General features: G+C 50.1%; 1 protein-coding gene across 14 annotated transcripts in view; it reads right to left on the bottom strand.

Annotated features, from left to right (window-relative positions):
• Positions 1-1,076: 1,076 nt before the first annotated feature.
• Positions 1,077-16,339, bottom strand: part of PCNT (pericentrin) — a 111,796-nt gene continuing 96,533 nt past the window's right edge. For 5 of the 14 annotated variants that reach the window (XM_057696650.1, XM_057696652.1, XM_057696659.1 and 2 more), the window contains 7 exons: positions 13,680-13,859; positions 10,096-10,203; positions 8,992-9,224; positions 8,027-8,160; positions 6,879-7,002; positions 4,775-4,902; positions 1,078-4,366 (listed from right to left, as the gene is read on the bottom strand). In XM_057696650.1, the coding sequence (XP_057552633.1) occupies positions 4,323-4,366; positions 4,775-4,902; positions 6,879-7,002; positions 8,027-8,160; positions 8,992-9,224; positions 10,096-10,203; positions 13,680-13,859 (951 nt within the window). In that variant the 3' untranslated portion in view covers positions 1,078-4,322. Of the gene's footprint in view, positions 4,367-4,774; positions 4,903-6,878; positions 7,003-7,391; positions 7,586-8,026; positions 8,161-8,991; positions 9,225-10,095; positions 10,204-13,679; positions 13,860-16,339 lie in introns of those variants that run through there. The other 9 variants (XM_057696657.1, XM_057696662.1, XM_057696654.1 and 6 more) reach the window with 8 other exon arrangements.

Below are 16,339 nucleotides of genomic sequence, written 5' to 3'. Positions count from 1 at the left end.
ACTGAGAAGTGGAAGAAGCCAGGAAGCCTCTGTGAGAGGTCTTGTTGCTGAACCAGTGCAAGTCTCCTTTCCTGCCACTGAAAGAAAGAGGCTGAGTGACACCCACAGGCAAGTCATCCTGTCCACCAGACTGTGCTTCCACAGTGGGTGTCCATGGGAGGCAGGTCTCCTTGATACCACCTTGCAGTCTTTTCCCTGTCAGGTATCGGCCAGACGGACAATCAGTTGCCCATAAGAATGCTTATGGGTCAGGAAGCCAGGTCCACATGAAACGGAGCACCGAGGTACTACCCAGTTTGCCAACTGGAAATCTCCCAAATCCCCTAAGCTGGGTGTGTGTGGCAACTGTCTACTTCTGGCTGAGGCCAGCACAGTGTGTGATCCAGCTGCAGAACAAACCTGTGCTTCTTCCTGTTCTGCCAGCTGGTCATAGGGAACGTCCCACGAGACCACAGATGAGGCTGAGGAGGACAGTGAAGTCGAAGATTCAGCACGAGTCTGACAACACACTGAGTCATTTACATACACCCTTTCAGGCCCAGCTCTGTGTGCACCTGTGACAGACAAAACTCCTATGTTGAAATCCTACCCACAGTGGGATGGCATCAGGAGGTGCGAGCTCTGGGAAGTAGATGAGGCTGTGACAGTGGAGCTTCATGGACCAGATTAGTGCCCTTATGAGAGCCACAAGGGTGCCTGCTCCCCCGGTGCACTCCACCACGTGAAGATACAAGGAATAACCCACCGTCTTCAACCCAGAAGAGGCCCTCACCAGAACCCCACCCTGCGGGCACCTCCAGAACCGTGAGACAAATTTCTGTTGGTTATAAGCCTCCCAGTTTACGGTATGTCATCATAGCAGCCCACAGACAATACTATTTCTGGTTTTCAATGGAATGCTGCTGTTTACATCCAGTTTCATTATTTGTTACACTTCTTTAGGCTGCTTTGCGATAAACTTTATTTAGTTATTAATTTATTTACTGGCTGTGTTGGGTCTTTGCTGCTGTGAGTGGGCTTTCTCTAGCTGCAGCGAGCACGAGCTCCAGGTGTGAGGGCTTCAGTAGTTGTGGTGCGTGGGCTCAGTAGTTGTGGCACATGGGCTTAGTTGCTTTGTGGTCTGGGATCTTCCCGCACCAGGGATTGAACTCATGCCCCCGCACTGGCAGGTGGATTCTCAACCACCGTGCCACCAGGGAAGTCTAGGATAAACTCCTGATACGGGTCCAGAAGCAGCAGCATCTGCCCCAAGTGCAGTCACAAAAGGTTTTACATTGAGGCTTCCTTATCGCTTTTTTCTCAGTACCAATTAGATGATCCGTTCGATTTCAGCTGGCAGAGACAACATGCCTACTTTATCTTGGGGTCTTTGTCTGGACATCATAATACCACTTTGATGCATTAGAGACATCACAGTGATTGGTCCTAGGGAGCAGGAAGTAGTTCCCTAGATCCCGTGGATGGTGAGAGCTAAATTCCACGAAATTAGTGGTCTGTGGACTATCACGGTCTCCCTTCCAACGTGAAAGACAAGCGGCTACGCCATGCACTGCCGACAGCTAAGAAAGACCGGGGCTTGGCACGTGTGGGCTCTGATAGGACCACATCTGGGTGTGCTGCTCCGGCCTATTGACTGAAGAAGCCGTAGGCTGTGGGTTTCAAGTGAGATCTGGACAAATACCTGCAGCTTTGATACCCAGGATGAGTTTGTAGCCGGCCAGGTAGAAGTGTGGATAGCCCAGGGGCCCCACTGGTGGCCACTGTCAACGTGGCCATCTTCTGGGACCAAGTCTTTAACATAAAGGTGCTGTGCTGACCCAAGGCAGTGTCAGAATTGAACTACAGGACCAGCACTGAGGGAGGAGCCCAGGTGCCACTGAGATACGACACCTCATGGGCCTTCCTTGGAATGAAGAATGACCCTCATCAGGCAGGTGCACTTGGGTAACTCAGTATGGGTGGGTGAGAAAAGATCCTTAGTAGCCAACAGTGTCCTTTCAGATCAACTCCTGTCTGTCCTGCACAAGGTGCCAACTCCTGCAAGGACCTGTCCCAGGCGCCCTTGTCTAGTCTGGTGAACAGAAGGGCAGGAAGAGAAAGACGGCATCTCTCCCTGCACGGTGATGCTGACACATCTCCTCCGTGGGGTCAGCTCCTGACAGAGGGGCCCCATCCTGGTGTCCCGGGAGCCCAGGAACCGCTCCCCTGACCCGCCAGCCCCAGGGAATGGGCTCCCCCATCATCAGTGATCAAATCCTCGGACTGAATTCCCTCAGCTGGAAAGCCTAGCATGGTTCTGTTTTTCTGCCTGGGCTGACACAGTGTCCTGCAGTTGATTCAGACTGCAGTTGGTCATGGCATTCTTTTCATCTTTCATTATGAAAATTTTCAAAAAATAACCATACACTAACTAGATTCAATCTACAGTATTTTAAAAAGATTTTGCACGTTTCCTTAATGCATATACATGGTATTTTTTTTCCTAACGGAACCATTTCAAAGTAAGTTGCATCTGTTATGGCTCCTTTTTCTTAAACAATTCAGCTCCTAAGAGCACTGTTGTCTCAATAACCACGACCACACCTAAGAAAGTTAGCATGCATCCCTCTAACACCTGCTATCCAGTACATATTCAGATTTACCCAGTTACCCCCAAAACAACCTCACAGCTGCTTCCCCCCAAATTAGGAACTAAGTATGTTTCGCACGTGCATTTGGTTGTGTCTCCTTACTTTCCTTTAACATAAAACAGGCCCCACTTTTGTTTTCTGAGTAACGTTGCCTGTTTGATGAAACCAGGCCAGTTGCTTACAGAACATCCCATGTGTCTTTCTTGTGGTTCCGTGTCACTTGTCCCTCCACCTGTAAACGGGGGGAGACTGTGCACCTCACACGGCATCGTGCCAGGCAGCCCACACATCTGCCCACCTGCCATGAGCCGCGGTCACAGTGGACACTCCCGGGCCCCTGCACCGGGGAAGTGGAACTTCGCCTTGGTTTTAGGACCTGTTGATGAACCTACCGTGAACTTATTTCACTGGGGGCAGAACTGGTGGTTCTCTAGTTGCATCAGTCTCTCTAATCAGCTGGTGCTTTACCCTGAAGAAGAATCTCCCTCATCTGCAGGTATGACCTGTGTTCTTCCCCAAAAGGAGGCACTTTATGTTCACAAACTGGTGTGAGGGCTTTAAGTGGGCCCTCCCTCCCTCACTAACTTAACATTGATGCACATGGGTATTTATTCAGTGCTTGATCATCAATTTCAATCATAATTCTTCTGGATGTTGAAAGTGAAGAGACATTCCTTGGATTCCTGCTCCCGCAGCTGGTCAAGATTTTGGCTTCAGCAACATCAATCAGAAGAATGTAGAACTTGGTGGAAAACTGGGAAAATTATAAAGCAGTGACCATTCCAGAACTTGGTGGAAAATTGGGAAAAATATAAAGCAGTGTTGGCTAAGAAGCAGAAAATGCAGAGGTGCACCAGAGTCACAGACTGAAGGGAAAGCCTATCCCAAAATAAGTAAGTGGGGACTTAGAAAAAGTTGTTTTATATTAAAACCAAGCCCAAGAGAATAAATGTCATGTTCAAAGGTCCTAGAAACACACATTGAGATACTTATAAATGTATGCTCACAGCAGATGTTTGGGTAAAGGACACCAGCTAGATATCACCACCAGGTACACGGGAGCACAAGTAAAACCTAAAAGGATTGTAGTCCTAAGAAATACGTAGCAACAGCACCTGATGTAAGTAAAATAAGAAACCCAGCAAGATGAATCAACAGGCATGTAGCTATTTGTCATACTAGTGCTTTGAGTTCCACTGAAAATTTCTGACTCACAGTTTAATATAAATTCTAAGTCTATGTTTTACTTTTTTGCCAGTGATAAAAGTACACTGGATAAAACAGAAAAACACAGGGCCATTCACAAATATACCAGGGCTTTAATTTTATTCTTTCTGGGTTTTTTTTTGTTTTTGTTTTAAACCAAGTTTCCAGCTGTCCACTCTAAGAAAATAAACAACAGGGAGACACCCTCTGCTCACCCTCCATGGGTGGCAGGGAGGCTGGACCAACACAGGACGGGCAGGTGCCCGTCGCTCATGAGCACACAGCCACTTCATCAAGGTGAGAAGCTAAGATGTGCTGAAGTTACACAGAACATGGCTCCACTGGGCTTTGCAGCAAAGCACAAGGCTGAGAACACCTAGCGACGACACCGGCTGGCACGCGCACCGCCCAGCACGCCCACCACGGCACGAGCTCCCCTCCAAAACCCAAACCTCTTCCTCAGATACAACTGTCACGGGCCTTTATTCACTGCTTAGTCTTCTGGCAGCGGGACTCCTCTGAAGGGGAACCTAAACACGAGTAGAAATAAGGAAGCAACTTGTTAGACGCCTTCACGTCTTTTAGGAAGAATTCCACAGTTCTGAAACACTACCACAGAATTAGTCTTATTTTTGGTAAAAATAAGAATAGCAATTAAGATTCGCAGTGATTTAAATTATGAGGGTTGAGAAACGCTGGACAAACGACACCCTGTAAACACAGTCTTCGCGTCTGCTGTGAGTCTGAGCCACCGTGACCCCCACGCTGTGCGTCCTGTAACCCCCGCCCCAGCCCGGGTGTCTCCACTTACAACCCTCCTGATACGATTCGTGACGGCTGATTAGCAGGACTGAAACTAAGGAGAGTGACTAAGCTGGACCCGGCGGTCTCCTCTGCAGGGCTGGCACCCGGCAGAGGTGTGCTCTAACTCTCGTTACCTGGCGGTGCGCCTCCCAATCTCTGCTGGATCACCTCTAAATGGTGAATGTACTCCGTCAAGGAACGCTCCGGGTCTTGAGAAGCAGTCAGGGATCTTTCTGATCTGGGATTTGGGGAGGGATTGGATCTTCAAACATACAAACCAAGAAACAAACAAAAAGAGTTGAACTCAGCAGACGGTGTGAATGCAATCAGTGCGGACGCACAGCGGTGCTGGGCCCACAGACCCGACACTCATGGGAAAGGGGGTAAACTAGGTGGTTCTCACCTTCATATTTTTTCTTTACGACAAACGAAAAAAAGTAAGGTTTTTTTAAAAAAGTGCTACGTAGTGCTTTAAAACTAACTTCTTTAGGGGCTTCCTAGGTGGCGCAGTGGTCGAGAATCTGCCTGCCAATGCAGGGGACTCAGGTTTGATCCCTGCTCCAGGAAGATCTCACATGCTGCAAAGGAACTAAGCCCGTGCACCACAACTATTGAGCCCATGTGCTGCAACTACTGAAGCCTACACACCTAGAGCCTGAGCTCCACAACAAGAGAAGCCACGGCAACTGAGGAGCCCGCGCACCACAACGAAGAGTAGCCCCCACTCACCGCAACTAAAAAGGAAGCCTGGGCACAGCAAAAAAGACCCAACACAGCCAATAAAATAATAAATAAATTTAAATAAAAGAAACCAAAAAAAAAAAAAGCTAACTTCTTTACAATATCTCCAAGTTAAAACAACTAAAAACTACTGTATATTACTTAATTCACTAAATCTTCACATATGAGTCTATCATCCCAAATGGATTCTGCCCAGTGTCCCTCTGCCTGGCCCCTGGCTGCATCACTTCTCACTTCCTCTCCAGGGCAGGGGGCGTCCCACCCACCTGTGCGCTGTCCACGTGAAAGAGGCCTCAGCCTACTCCTTCGAAGGTATCACCAGCCCGGGCACAGGGGAGCCACAGCTACCTTGAGAACCTCTGCCCTCCCCAAACAGAACCGGGCTTCTGGGCCCGCACAGACTCACACTGCTGCGTTCCCTGCCTCTCTCTGGGACTAAAATCTTCAAAAAACACGTTTCTGTGAGGAACCACACGTACTGGTGGGAAACCATCGGCAGAGACCCACGAGGCGGGAGCACCAGCCTCTTGCACGGCGGTGCCGAGCACACTCCTGGGTTTGGCTTCTCCCATCAGGGCGGTTACGCCCGAGGTCATCACACTCCTAACGTGCAGCTCGTACGGAGATGTGATCACCAACCAGAGGCCATGGAGCGGGAGAGCAAACAAGGGTTTGATTTCTGCTGTCCGAGAGCAGAGGTGGATGATGCGTTTTGCTCTGACAAGCTCATTTTAGAATTTCAGGAAAGCACACACAGAGAGAGCAGACGACACGCCTGCACAAGCCTTCACATGCATGTGTCAAATACCAGAGACACAAACTGAACTCTTCTCACTTCACGGGTAGGTTCCAAATACTGTAGAAGTCATAGTCGAAAGAATTAAGTAAATGACTCATAATCATATTCGAGCATTTGAATAGGATTGTTATTATTTACATTTCAATCTGGAGAAATGGAAATGGAAAGCACATCTCTCACAAGCAGCACTTGGAAGAGAAATCTCACAGTCAGGACCACACCACACAACCATGTTACACCCAGGGCCTCAGAACATGACAGTTACAGCCATCAGGGAGACCTTTCTTCACTTCAATTTTTAAACAAAATTACATCCTACAGTTTAACCACAAAGCCTCCTGACTATATTTTTAATTGAAAACAGTTTTTCCCCCAAATAATTTATGGATGTTTAACTTTATCACTGTAGCATCTCAATTGCTAAATGAGCTGTAAGTATAAAAGCACATTATGAGTGCAAAAAAACCCCAAATTCCAAAAAAAGAGATTAAATAAAGCTACATCAAAGCTTTGCGTGTATGTATGTATGTTCACAGGGGGAGATTTCACGTGTGCCGGGGGCCCTTCCATTACAGGTGGACCTGGGCACCCACACAAATCTGCCCGGGGACACCTCCGCACGTGGCCGGCTCTGCAGACGGGCTGCGACGGTGGCTACAGCCCTGCAGTGGAAACGCAGCTGGAGCACCACCGCTCACCTGTCCCTCCTGCGTGGGGACATTTTTGGCACAGGGTCGCTGGCGTGGCTGGAAGACACGTCCCGGGTTGGTGGGGACTTGCGGGTGTCGGGTGGAGACTGCTGCCGCCGTGGCACCAGGAATCCTTCCCCCAGAATTATTTAACAAAGGGATTAAGAAAAGAGGATGCATTTTAGTAGGAAGGCCCATCCACCAAAATTTAAAATTTATAAGCTTTTAAAAGTCTGCATGCAATTTCACAACATTTAAAAGTACTAGTTATAGACCCTATATTAAAGCAATCTCTAGAAGAAACCTGAGTTTTGAGCACCGGCCTTTCATCCCTGCAAGACCGACCCTGACCCCCGCGGCCGGGTGGGCAGCGTCCTGGAGGAGCGCGCAGAGCGCCGGGTGCGCCTGGGTGGGTCTCCTGCACCCGGCTCTGCGGAGCGGGCGGGGCAGAAGCCCTGGAGACCACCAGGTGCACCGGGGGCAGGGCATGTGGGGGGACCTCCTTAAGAACCTCAAAGCCACCTGATTTCAAGACGTAAGGATTCACAGGTGGAAACCAAGGCTGACCAGCACCGCAGGGAAGCGCAGTGGCCGTGAAGGGCGCCGCCCACTGCGGCCCAGACGGGGAAGCGGCCACCCGCAGCCGGGCCAGGCCGGGCCGGAGGCAGGGATGCCCCTGGAGCCGCGCACAGCGGGAAGCAGAGCTTCACTCCATTCTGGGGAATAAAGAAGACTTCCTATTGAAAATAAGCTACTGGTCGATACATTTAGCATCTCTGTATTCTTCTGTCATCACTTCGCTTCTCTGAACCACTTCCATCCATCAGCGTGGACTTGTTCCCGCCCTTCGCCTCCCACAGGCGCAGGCGCACTGGCCTGACCTCTGCTTCTCCCGGTGCTCCTTGCCCCGCCCCTCCCGGGCCCCCAGGAGGTGCTGGGGCGTGGCGTGGGCGGTTCAGGGGGCGGGGATGGGGCGTGGCATGGGTGGGGCGGTACGGGGGCAGGGCGGTAGGAGGGTTGCTGGGGGCGTGGTGGTACTAGGGGCGTGGCGTGGCCGGGCACCTGGGCGAGCGGTGCAGGGGGCGGGGTGGGGGCGTGGCGGGTACCTCGGTGGGGCGTGGCATTGCGGGGCTGGAGGCGTGGCGGGGGGCAGGTACCTGGGTGTGGCGGCACAGGGGCAGGGGCGGGGCCGGGGCCGGGGCCGGGGCGGGCACCTGGACGGCGCGCGCAGCCTGGCGCTAGCGCTCCTCTACCGTCTACTTGTTGCCATTTCTTGACCAAAAAGCGTAACCTACAAAAAAAAAAAAGGGAAGAAAAACATTAAAAACAGGAGTGAAAAGAACCAAGACAATCCAGACACCCCCGGACCCCGGACAGCGGGGGCAGGAGCACGGAGCCCCTCCGCTCCACGCGTCCTCACCCGCACGGACCTGAGCCCAGCGGTGTGGGGGCCCGGCAGCCCCGGGAGGCGCCTGGGCTCCGCGCTGCTGGAAGGACGGGCGGGAGTGGGGCTGCCTCCCGCCCCCGCCCCGCGCCCGACGTCCTTCCCGGCACCGGGCGCGCCCCCAGCCTGCAGGGCGGATGCACGGGCGGAGGGACGGGTGACAGAGGGGCCGGCAGGTGTGCGGCGGGCAGCGGTCCTGAGAACTCGGAGGGAGGCGATGGGACCCCGCCCCTCCCGCTGCACCCCGGCCCACAGACGGAGGTGAGCGCAGCCTGGAGAAGGCACCTCCGTGGGCACCAGAGCAGACAGAGGCACAATTCTTAGTGGGACAGGCGTTTTTAGAAATACAGAAACATTTTAAATTATAAAATAAAATAGATTTTCATCACTGTTAATTTTGAAATAGTCAAAATCCCCTATGGCAGCAGAGAGTCATAATGCAGTTTTCAGCTTGATCAGACATGCCTGTGGCCATGAGAATCCCGCTAAGGGGAAGGCTGTGTTTTACAGTAAAAATGCACCCTTAAACCCTGCTGTCTTAGAAGGTGCAACTCTACACAGCATGGTTTCTGGAGACAAAGGTCGTCTATATTCACCTTAAAAGAGGAAACCGTTGTAGAGTTTCAAAGACTAAACGACCCCAAACCCGCTGCCAGGCGTCCTGTGCCTCGGCGGTACCTGAAGATGGCGATCACTGCCCTGACGGCAGTGCGGAACTTGGTAAACGGGCGCGACGCTGCGGCTTTCTTATCCGCCTTGGAAGGAAACACTCCCAAGTGAGCGATCATGGAGAGTGTCTCCTGTTCAGAGTCCTGGAAGCCACCGATCAACAGCAAAAGATACTTCTTCTGATAAATCAGAGCTTTTCTAAAGCTCTCTGCTCTCAAATAATGAAGGTACAATTTTTCCATCTAAAAAAAACAAAAACAAGTGAAACTTAACCACAGGACGACATCCTTCTCACAAGTCTCCACACCTCACTCCTACCAGGTGCTTTAAAAAGAACCAGACTTTGTTCCTCAGCAAATGATCGCAGCAGTCAGCTCCACTCGACATCTGTAACCAGAAACAGCCTTGCTGTTCCAAGCAGGATCCTGTTCATCAGACAAAATGCAGAGCACAGCGGACCCTTCACCAGCATCAGAGGAGCCCCACGAGCGCCCAGGAACTGGACCACTAGGCATGGAACAAACTAGGGGCGGGCGGGGGTCTCATCACAGGTCCGTGGGCGTCAGGCGTGGGGGAGGCTGCGGGAAACCTACGGCCATAGGCAGAGGTGGGGGCCCACATCCTAATACAAGTTTTCCCTTGAGAGAGACCCACAGCTTGGGTCTCCCCGTCAGAAGCACTGGCTGAGCTGTGGGTCGAGGCTTTTTCAGGCTGCGGACACTACTATCTGTGATTCAAGCACCACGAGTTTCACACCTTAACCCAGGATTTTAGACGGCACCACGGGCAGAACATAGAGGATCTCCAGGGCAGTGAAAATGCTCTGCGTGACACTGTCGTGGGGGACACGTGTCACCTTACACGTGTCAATCCCACAGAGTGTGCAGCCCCAACAGCAGCCCCCATGTGATGACACTGTGATGACACGGATCTATCAACTGCAACACACGCACCGTCCGGGGGGAGTGGACGGTGGGGCAGAGGGTTTGGGAAATCTCCGTAGCTTCCCCTCAATTTTGCCATGAACTTATAACTTGTCTAAAAACAAATCTTAAATAAGAAAGGAGCAGCCATGGGATGGTGTCCACACACTGCCCACGGGCTCGATCTTACCTTGGCGTTGCAGGCACCAGCTTCCAGCGTGGGCAACGCTGGGTCTGGGTGTCGTGCTGAGCCTGGTGAGACTGCCCTGTCCGGCTTCCGTGCAGATCTGTCCGACCTCTGCAATGACCACAGACAGCAAGTCTACACAGCAGCTCTCCTGGGAGAGCATCTCTAGAAAAGTGGCTCAGAGCACAGTGGTGACCTCTCCCAGCCCTGAGCCGCCCTCCACGCTGTGTCCTCTGGACACGGGCAGGCCTGGGTGGGCGCCAGCCAGCGGGTCCCTCTTCAGCCTCTTCTCAGTGGTGCCCATTTGTTAGGTGACTATTAACCAGACTGTTACCACTCAAGGGTGGGTTATTACCATTTACTGAGGTGTGACTGCACAAAAAGTATATTCTTATTAAAAACAAAACATTCACATTTGAGAAATCACCCTGATTTCAAAACTTTAAGACTATCAGACAGCCCTGTCCTCCCTGGCAGATGCAGACACCCAGCCCTGTTCCAATGCCATCGACCCACACATCCTGGACCCCTCAGGAGGGCCCCACGCTGTGCAGAGTGGACACCGTGGCCAGGCCATGTGTCCCAACACTGGCAGGTGGCCTGGACACCACGCTGTGTCGAGCACCCCAGAGCTGGGGGGGGCAGAGGGGGACATAGGGACAGAAGAAGGGCCCCACAGGGAGAGTCAAGCCTGTCCCCGAGGGCCAAGGGCAGCTCGGAGCACTCAGGCTGCGAGCCCAGTGGCCTCCAAGGCAGCCTGGCCATGCTGCCCACAACTCAGGGCAGGACTCGGAGGAGGGAGGTGCTGAGCCGGGGGCCCTCCCTGCTGGGGCAGAAGGAAGAGACCACATTTCCAGGTTCGAACACAGCCTGGTCTCTTCTGGAGACACTCTAGCAACAGAAGTCCCCCTGACACAGAAAAGAAGATGGTCCTCAGACAGCCCAGCAATCCCACTACTGGGCATATACCCAGAGAACACCATAATTCCAAAAGTCACATGCACCCCAGTGTTCACTGCAGCACTATGTACAATAGCCAGAACATGGAAGCAACCTAAATGTCCATCGACAGATGAATGGATAAAGAAGATGTGGTACATACATACAATGGAATATTACTGAGCCATAAAAAGGAATGAAATTGGGACATTTGTAGAGACATGGATGGACCTAGAGACGGTCATACAGAGTGAAGTAAGTCAGAAAGAGAAAAACAAATACTGTCTGCTAACTCATATATATGGAATCTAAAAAAATGGTACTGATGAACCTAGAGACAAGGCGGGAATAAAGATGCAGATGCAGAGAACGGACTTGAAGACACGGGGTGGGGAGGGGATGGGGAAGCTGGGATGTAGTGACAGAGTAGCACTGACATATATACACCACCAAATGTAAAATAGATGGCTAGTGGGAAGCTGCTGCATAACACAGGGAGATCAGCTCGATGATGGGTGACGACCTAAGAGGGGTGAGATAGGGAGGGTGGGAGGGAGTGGCGGGAGGGAGGGGATATGGGGATATATATATAAATACAGCTGATTCACTGTGTTGTACAGCAGAAACTAACACAATATTGTAAAGCAATTATACTCCAATAAAGATGTATTTAAAAAAATCAATGGAAATAAAAAGAGTTTAGAAGAACTTAAAAAAAAAAAAAAAAGAAAGCTTGTGAACAAGTCTTCACGTGGACATGTATTTTCATTTTGCCAGGGTAAAATGGGAAGTGGGATTGCTGGGGAAGACAGCAGCTCCATCTGTCTGGAGGAACTGCCAGACTGTTTTGCGAACCGACTACACCATTTTACCTTCCCAGTTCTTCCCATCTTGATCTACAGATTTAATAAAATCCCAGTCAAAATAACCAGCAAGAGGCTAACATTTACATTGAAGGACAGAGGAACTAGACTAGCCAAATGATTTGAAAAAGAAGAAAAAAAGTGGAGCATTCCACTATCTGACAATAATATAAACCTACATTAATCAGGCAGCTGGTAAAGGACAGACATACAGATCAGTCGGACAGAAGAGAAAATCCAGACATAAATACACAAATACTGTTGCATGATTTTGACACAGGTACAAAGACAATTCAGGGAGAAAGGACAGTCTTGTCACGAAGTAACCAACGTGCATAAAAACAAGCCTTGACCTGCCCCTCAAACCAGAACAAAAATGCACTGAAAACAGATCCAGAACTAAACACACAAAGAACAACTGTCAGACTTGGCACGGTCTATACAAGAAAAAACTGATACATGGAGTTTCATCAAAATTAAAAACTTGCATTTTGCAAAGGACACTATCCAGGAGAGAGAGCTCAGACAGGGAGGAAACATTCTCAAATCACGTTTCTGACAAAGGAGTTGTATCCAGACCAGATAAAGAACTCCCAAAATGCAAAACTAAGAAAACAAATGAGGGGCTTCCCTGGAGGCACAGTGGTTAAGAACCTGCCTGCCAATACAGGGGACACGGGCCTAGAGCCTGTGCTCCACAACAAGAGAAGCTGCAGCACACACCACAACGAAGAGTAGCCCCCGCTGGCCGCAACTAGAGAAAGCCCTCGAGCAGCAACAAAGACCCAACACAGCCAATAAGTAAATAAATAAATTTATAAAACAAAAACAAAAACAAGGATCCAATTTAAGAAGAGACAAAAGACTTTAACGGACACTTCCCCAAAGAAGATCCACAGACACCATCTCACACCTGTCAGAATTCTTGCTGAAATGCAATGTGCTGACGACACCAAGTGTAGACGGGGAGCAGCTGGGAAAGCTCACTGAAACACGGCCATTCTGGAAAGCGCTGGACGTTCAACACAAGGTGACCGCTGGACACAGCAATCCCCCCGCTGGGTATTTACAGAGAGAAAGGAGCCTGTGTCCACACAGACGTGTATGGAGCATGGCTCACAAGCTGAGGCAGGTCCACGGCAGGCAGAGCTGCTCAGCAATGGGCGGGACTGAGCTTCGGACACTGCCCGATGGGCCGCAAATGCTTCACAGAAGCAAAGGGGCCCTCAAAGGCCCAGCCCCGCGGCTCCACCTATAGACGCCCAGGAAACCCAGCGGCAAAGCCCGGGGCAGGGCGGGGGCAGGGTGGACAGGCTGCCTCACGCTCTGCCAGCAAGGCGGCCACAGGGGCCACAAGAATCTATGCACGTGCGAGACTCAGATGCCATCACACCAACAAGAGGCAGGCTCAACTGAATGTAAATTTTAAAATAATTTGGAAATGTTTTCATTGTAAAAAAAAAAAAATTAAAAAATAAAATAAAGCAAATCACAAACAGAACACCTAAATGTAAAAAAAGAAAAAAACAAGGCATTCCTGAGAAAGCGTCTATCAAACTACACAACCAAGGAAGTTATATATTATTTTCATTAGGCAGAAATGAAATAACACTCTTTGAGATTATTCAATTCTCAAAGTTTCCTTTCACGAGCAGGTACCACACACCATCTCGGGGGGAGGGTCACACGTGTGTGCAGGCGTGAGCATGTGCAGGTGTCCGAGTCTGTGAACAGAGCCAGCATGGCGGGTGTGGCCTGCAGCCGCCGCAGCCCCAGGACGCGTACCCTGCGTGCGCAGCCCTCCTGTGGGGTCCTCGGGGCCCGGGGGGCCCTCTCCAGCCAGGACACGGCCCTGCACAGCTCCGCCTTCTCCCGCGTCACCGTGCTCAGCGCTCTGCTCAGGGACTCGTTGTCCTTCAGCAGGACATCCACCAGCTGGACCTGCAGCTCCGCCGTCGTTTTCTTCTTGAGGAGAAAACAAGATCAGCGTCTGAGAATGTTTTGTTAAAAGGCACACACGCATCTAAGAGGAGGCACTCTGGGGACTTCCCTCACGGTCCCGCGGTTAAGGCTTCGTCTTTAAATGCAGGGGGTGGAGAGGAATCAAGATGGCGGAGTAGGAGGACGTGCGCTCACTCCCTCTTGCAAGAGCACCAGAATTACAACTAACTGCTGAGCAACCATCAACAGAAAGACACTGGAACTCACCAAAAAAACCCACCCCACATCCAGAGGCAAAAGAGAAGCCGCAATGAGACGGTAGGAGGGGCGCAATCGCGTTAAAATCAAATCCCATAAATGCTGGGTGGGTGACTCACAAGCTGGAGAACAGTTATACCACAGAAGTCCTGAGGGTTCTGAGCCCCACGTCAGGCTTCCTAACCTGGGGGTCCAGCAACGGGAGGAGGAATCCCCAGAGAATCAGACTTTGAAAGCCAGCAGGATTTGATTGCAGAACCTCCACGGGACTGGGGGAAACAGAGACTCCACTCTTGCAGGGCACACAAAAAAGTGTGCTCACCAGGACCCAGGGGGAAGGAGCAGTGACCCCCATAGGAGACTGAACCAGATCTACCTGCTGGTGTTGGAGGGTTGCCTGAGGAGGTGGGGGACAGCTGTGGCTCACCGAGGAGACAGGGGCACTGGCGGCAGGGGTTCTGACAAGTGCTCATTGGCGTGAGCCCTCCCAGAGTCCACCATTAGCCCCACCAAAGAGCCTGTAAGCTCAGTGCTGGGTGGCCTCAGGCCAAACGACCAGCAGGGTGGGAACACAGCCCCACCCATTGGCAGACAAGAAGATTAAAGTGTCACTGAGCTCCACCCACCAAATCGGATTACAGTTTTACTGAGCTCCACCCACCCAGCCCAACCCACCATCAGTCCCTCCCATAAGGAAGCACCCAGGAGCCTCCTAGACAGCTTCCTCCTCAAGAGGGCAGACAGCACAATCAAGCAGTATCATCAGTATTTCATCTTGTGGAACTGAAAATCACAGCCACAGAAAGACAGAGAAAATGAAAAGGCAAAAGACTTTGTACCAGATGAAGGGACAAGATAAAACCCCAGAAAAACAACTAAATGAAGAGGAGATAGGCATCCTTCCAGAAAAAGAATTCAGAATAATGATGGTGAAGATGATCCAGGACTTTGAAAAAAGACTGGATGCAAAGATCAAAAAGTTGCAAGAAAAGTTTACCAAAGACCCAGAAGAATTAAAGAGCAAACAAACAGAGATATGCAACACAATAACTGAAATGAAAAATACACTAGAAGGAACCAATAGCAGATTAACTGAGGCAGAAGGGCGAGTAAGTGACCTGGAAGACAGAATGGTGATAATCACTGATGCAGAAAAGAATAAGGAAAAAAGAATGAAAGGAACTGAAGACAGCCTAAGAGACCTCTGGGACAACGTTAAATGCACCAACATTCGCATTATAGGGGTCCCAGAAGGAGAATAGAGAGAGAAAGGACCTGAGAAAATACTGGAGGAGATTATAGTTGAAAACTTCCCTAACATGGGAAAGGAAATAGCTACCCAAGTGCAGGAAGCACAGAGAGTCCCAGGCAGGATAAACCCAAAGAGAAACATGCCAAGACATATAGTAGTCAAATTGACAAAAATTAAAGACAGAGAAAAGTTATTAAAAGCAACAAGGGAAAAATGACAAATAACACACAAGGGAACTCCCATAAGGGTAACAGCTGATTTCTCAGCAGAAACTCTGCAAGCCAGAAGGGAGTGGCACGATATATTTAAAGTGATAACAGGGAAGAACCTACAACCAAGAATACTCTACCCAGCAAGGGTCTCATCCAGATTCAACGGAGAAATCAAAAGCTTTACAGACAAGCAAAAGCTAAGAGAATTCAGCACCACCAAACCAGCCCCACAACAAATGCTAAAGGAACTTCTCTAAGCGGGAAACATAAGAGAAGAAAAGGACCTACAGAAACAAAAACAAAACAATTAAGAAAATGGTCATAGGAACATGTTATCGATAATTACCTTGAATGTAAATGGACTAAATGCACCAACCAAGAGACACAGACTGGCTGAATGGATACAAAAACAAGACCCATATATATGCTGTCTACAAGAGACCCACTTCAGACCTAGGGACACATACAGACAAAGTGAGGGGATGGAAAAAATATTCCATGCAAATGGAAATCAAAAGAAAGCTGGAGTAGCGATACTCAGATAAAATAGACTCTGAAGTAAAAAATGTTACAAGAGACAAGAAAGGACACTACATAAAGATCAAGGGATCCATCCAAGAAGAGGAGATAACAAGTATAAATATATATGCACCCAATATAGGAGCACCTCAATACATAAGGCAAATGCTAACAACTATGAAAGAGGAAATCGACAGTAACACAATCACAGTGGGGGACTTTAACACCCCACTTGCACCAATGGACAGATCATCCACACAGAA

This window comes from Hippopotamus amphibius, chromosome 10 (assembly GCF_030028045.1).
Source record: "Hippopotamus amphibius kiboko isolate mHipAmp2 chromosome 10, mHipAmp2.hap2, whole genome shotgun sequence".
Lineage (NCBI taxonomy): Eukaryota > Metazoa > Chordata > Mammalia > Artiodactyla > Hippopotamidae > Hippopotamus > Hippopotamus amphibius.
This window is presented reverse-complemented; position numbering and strand designations above follow the sequence as displayed.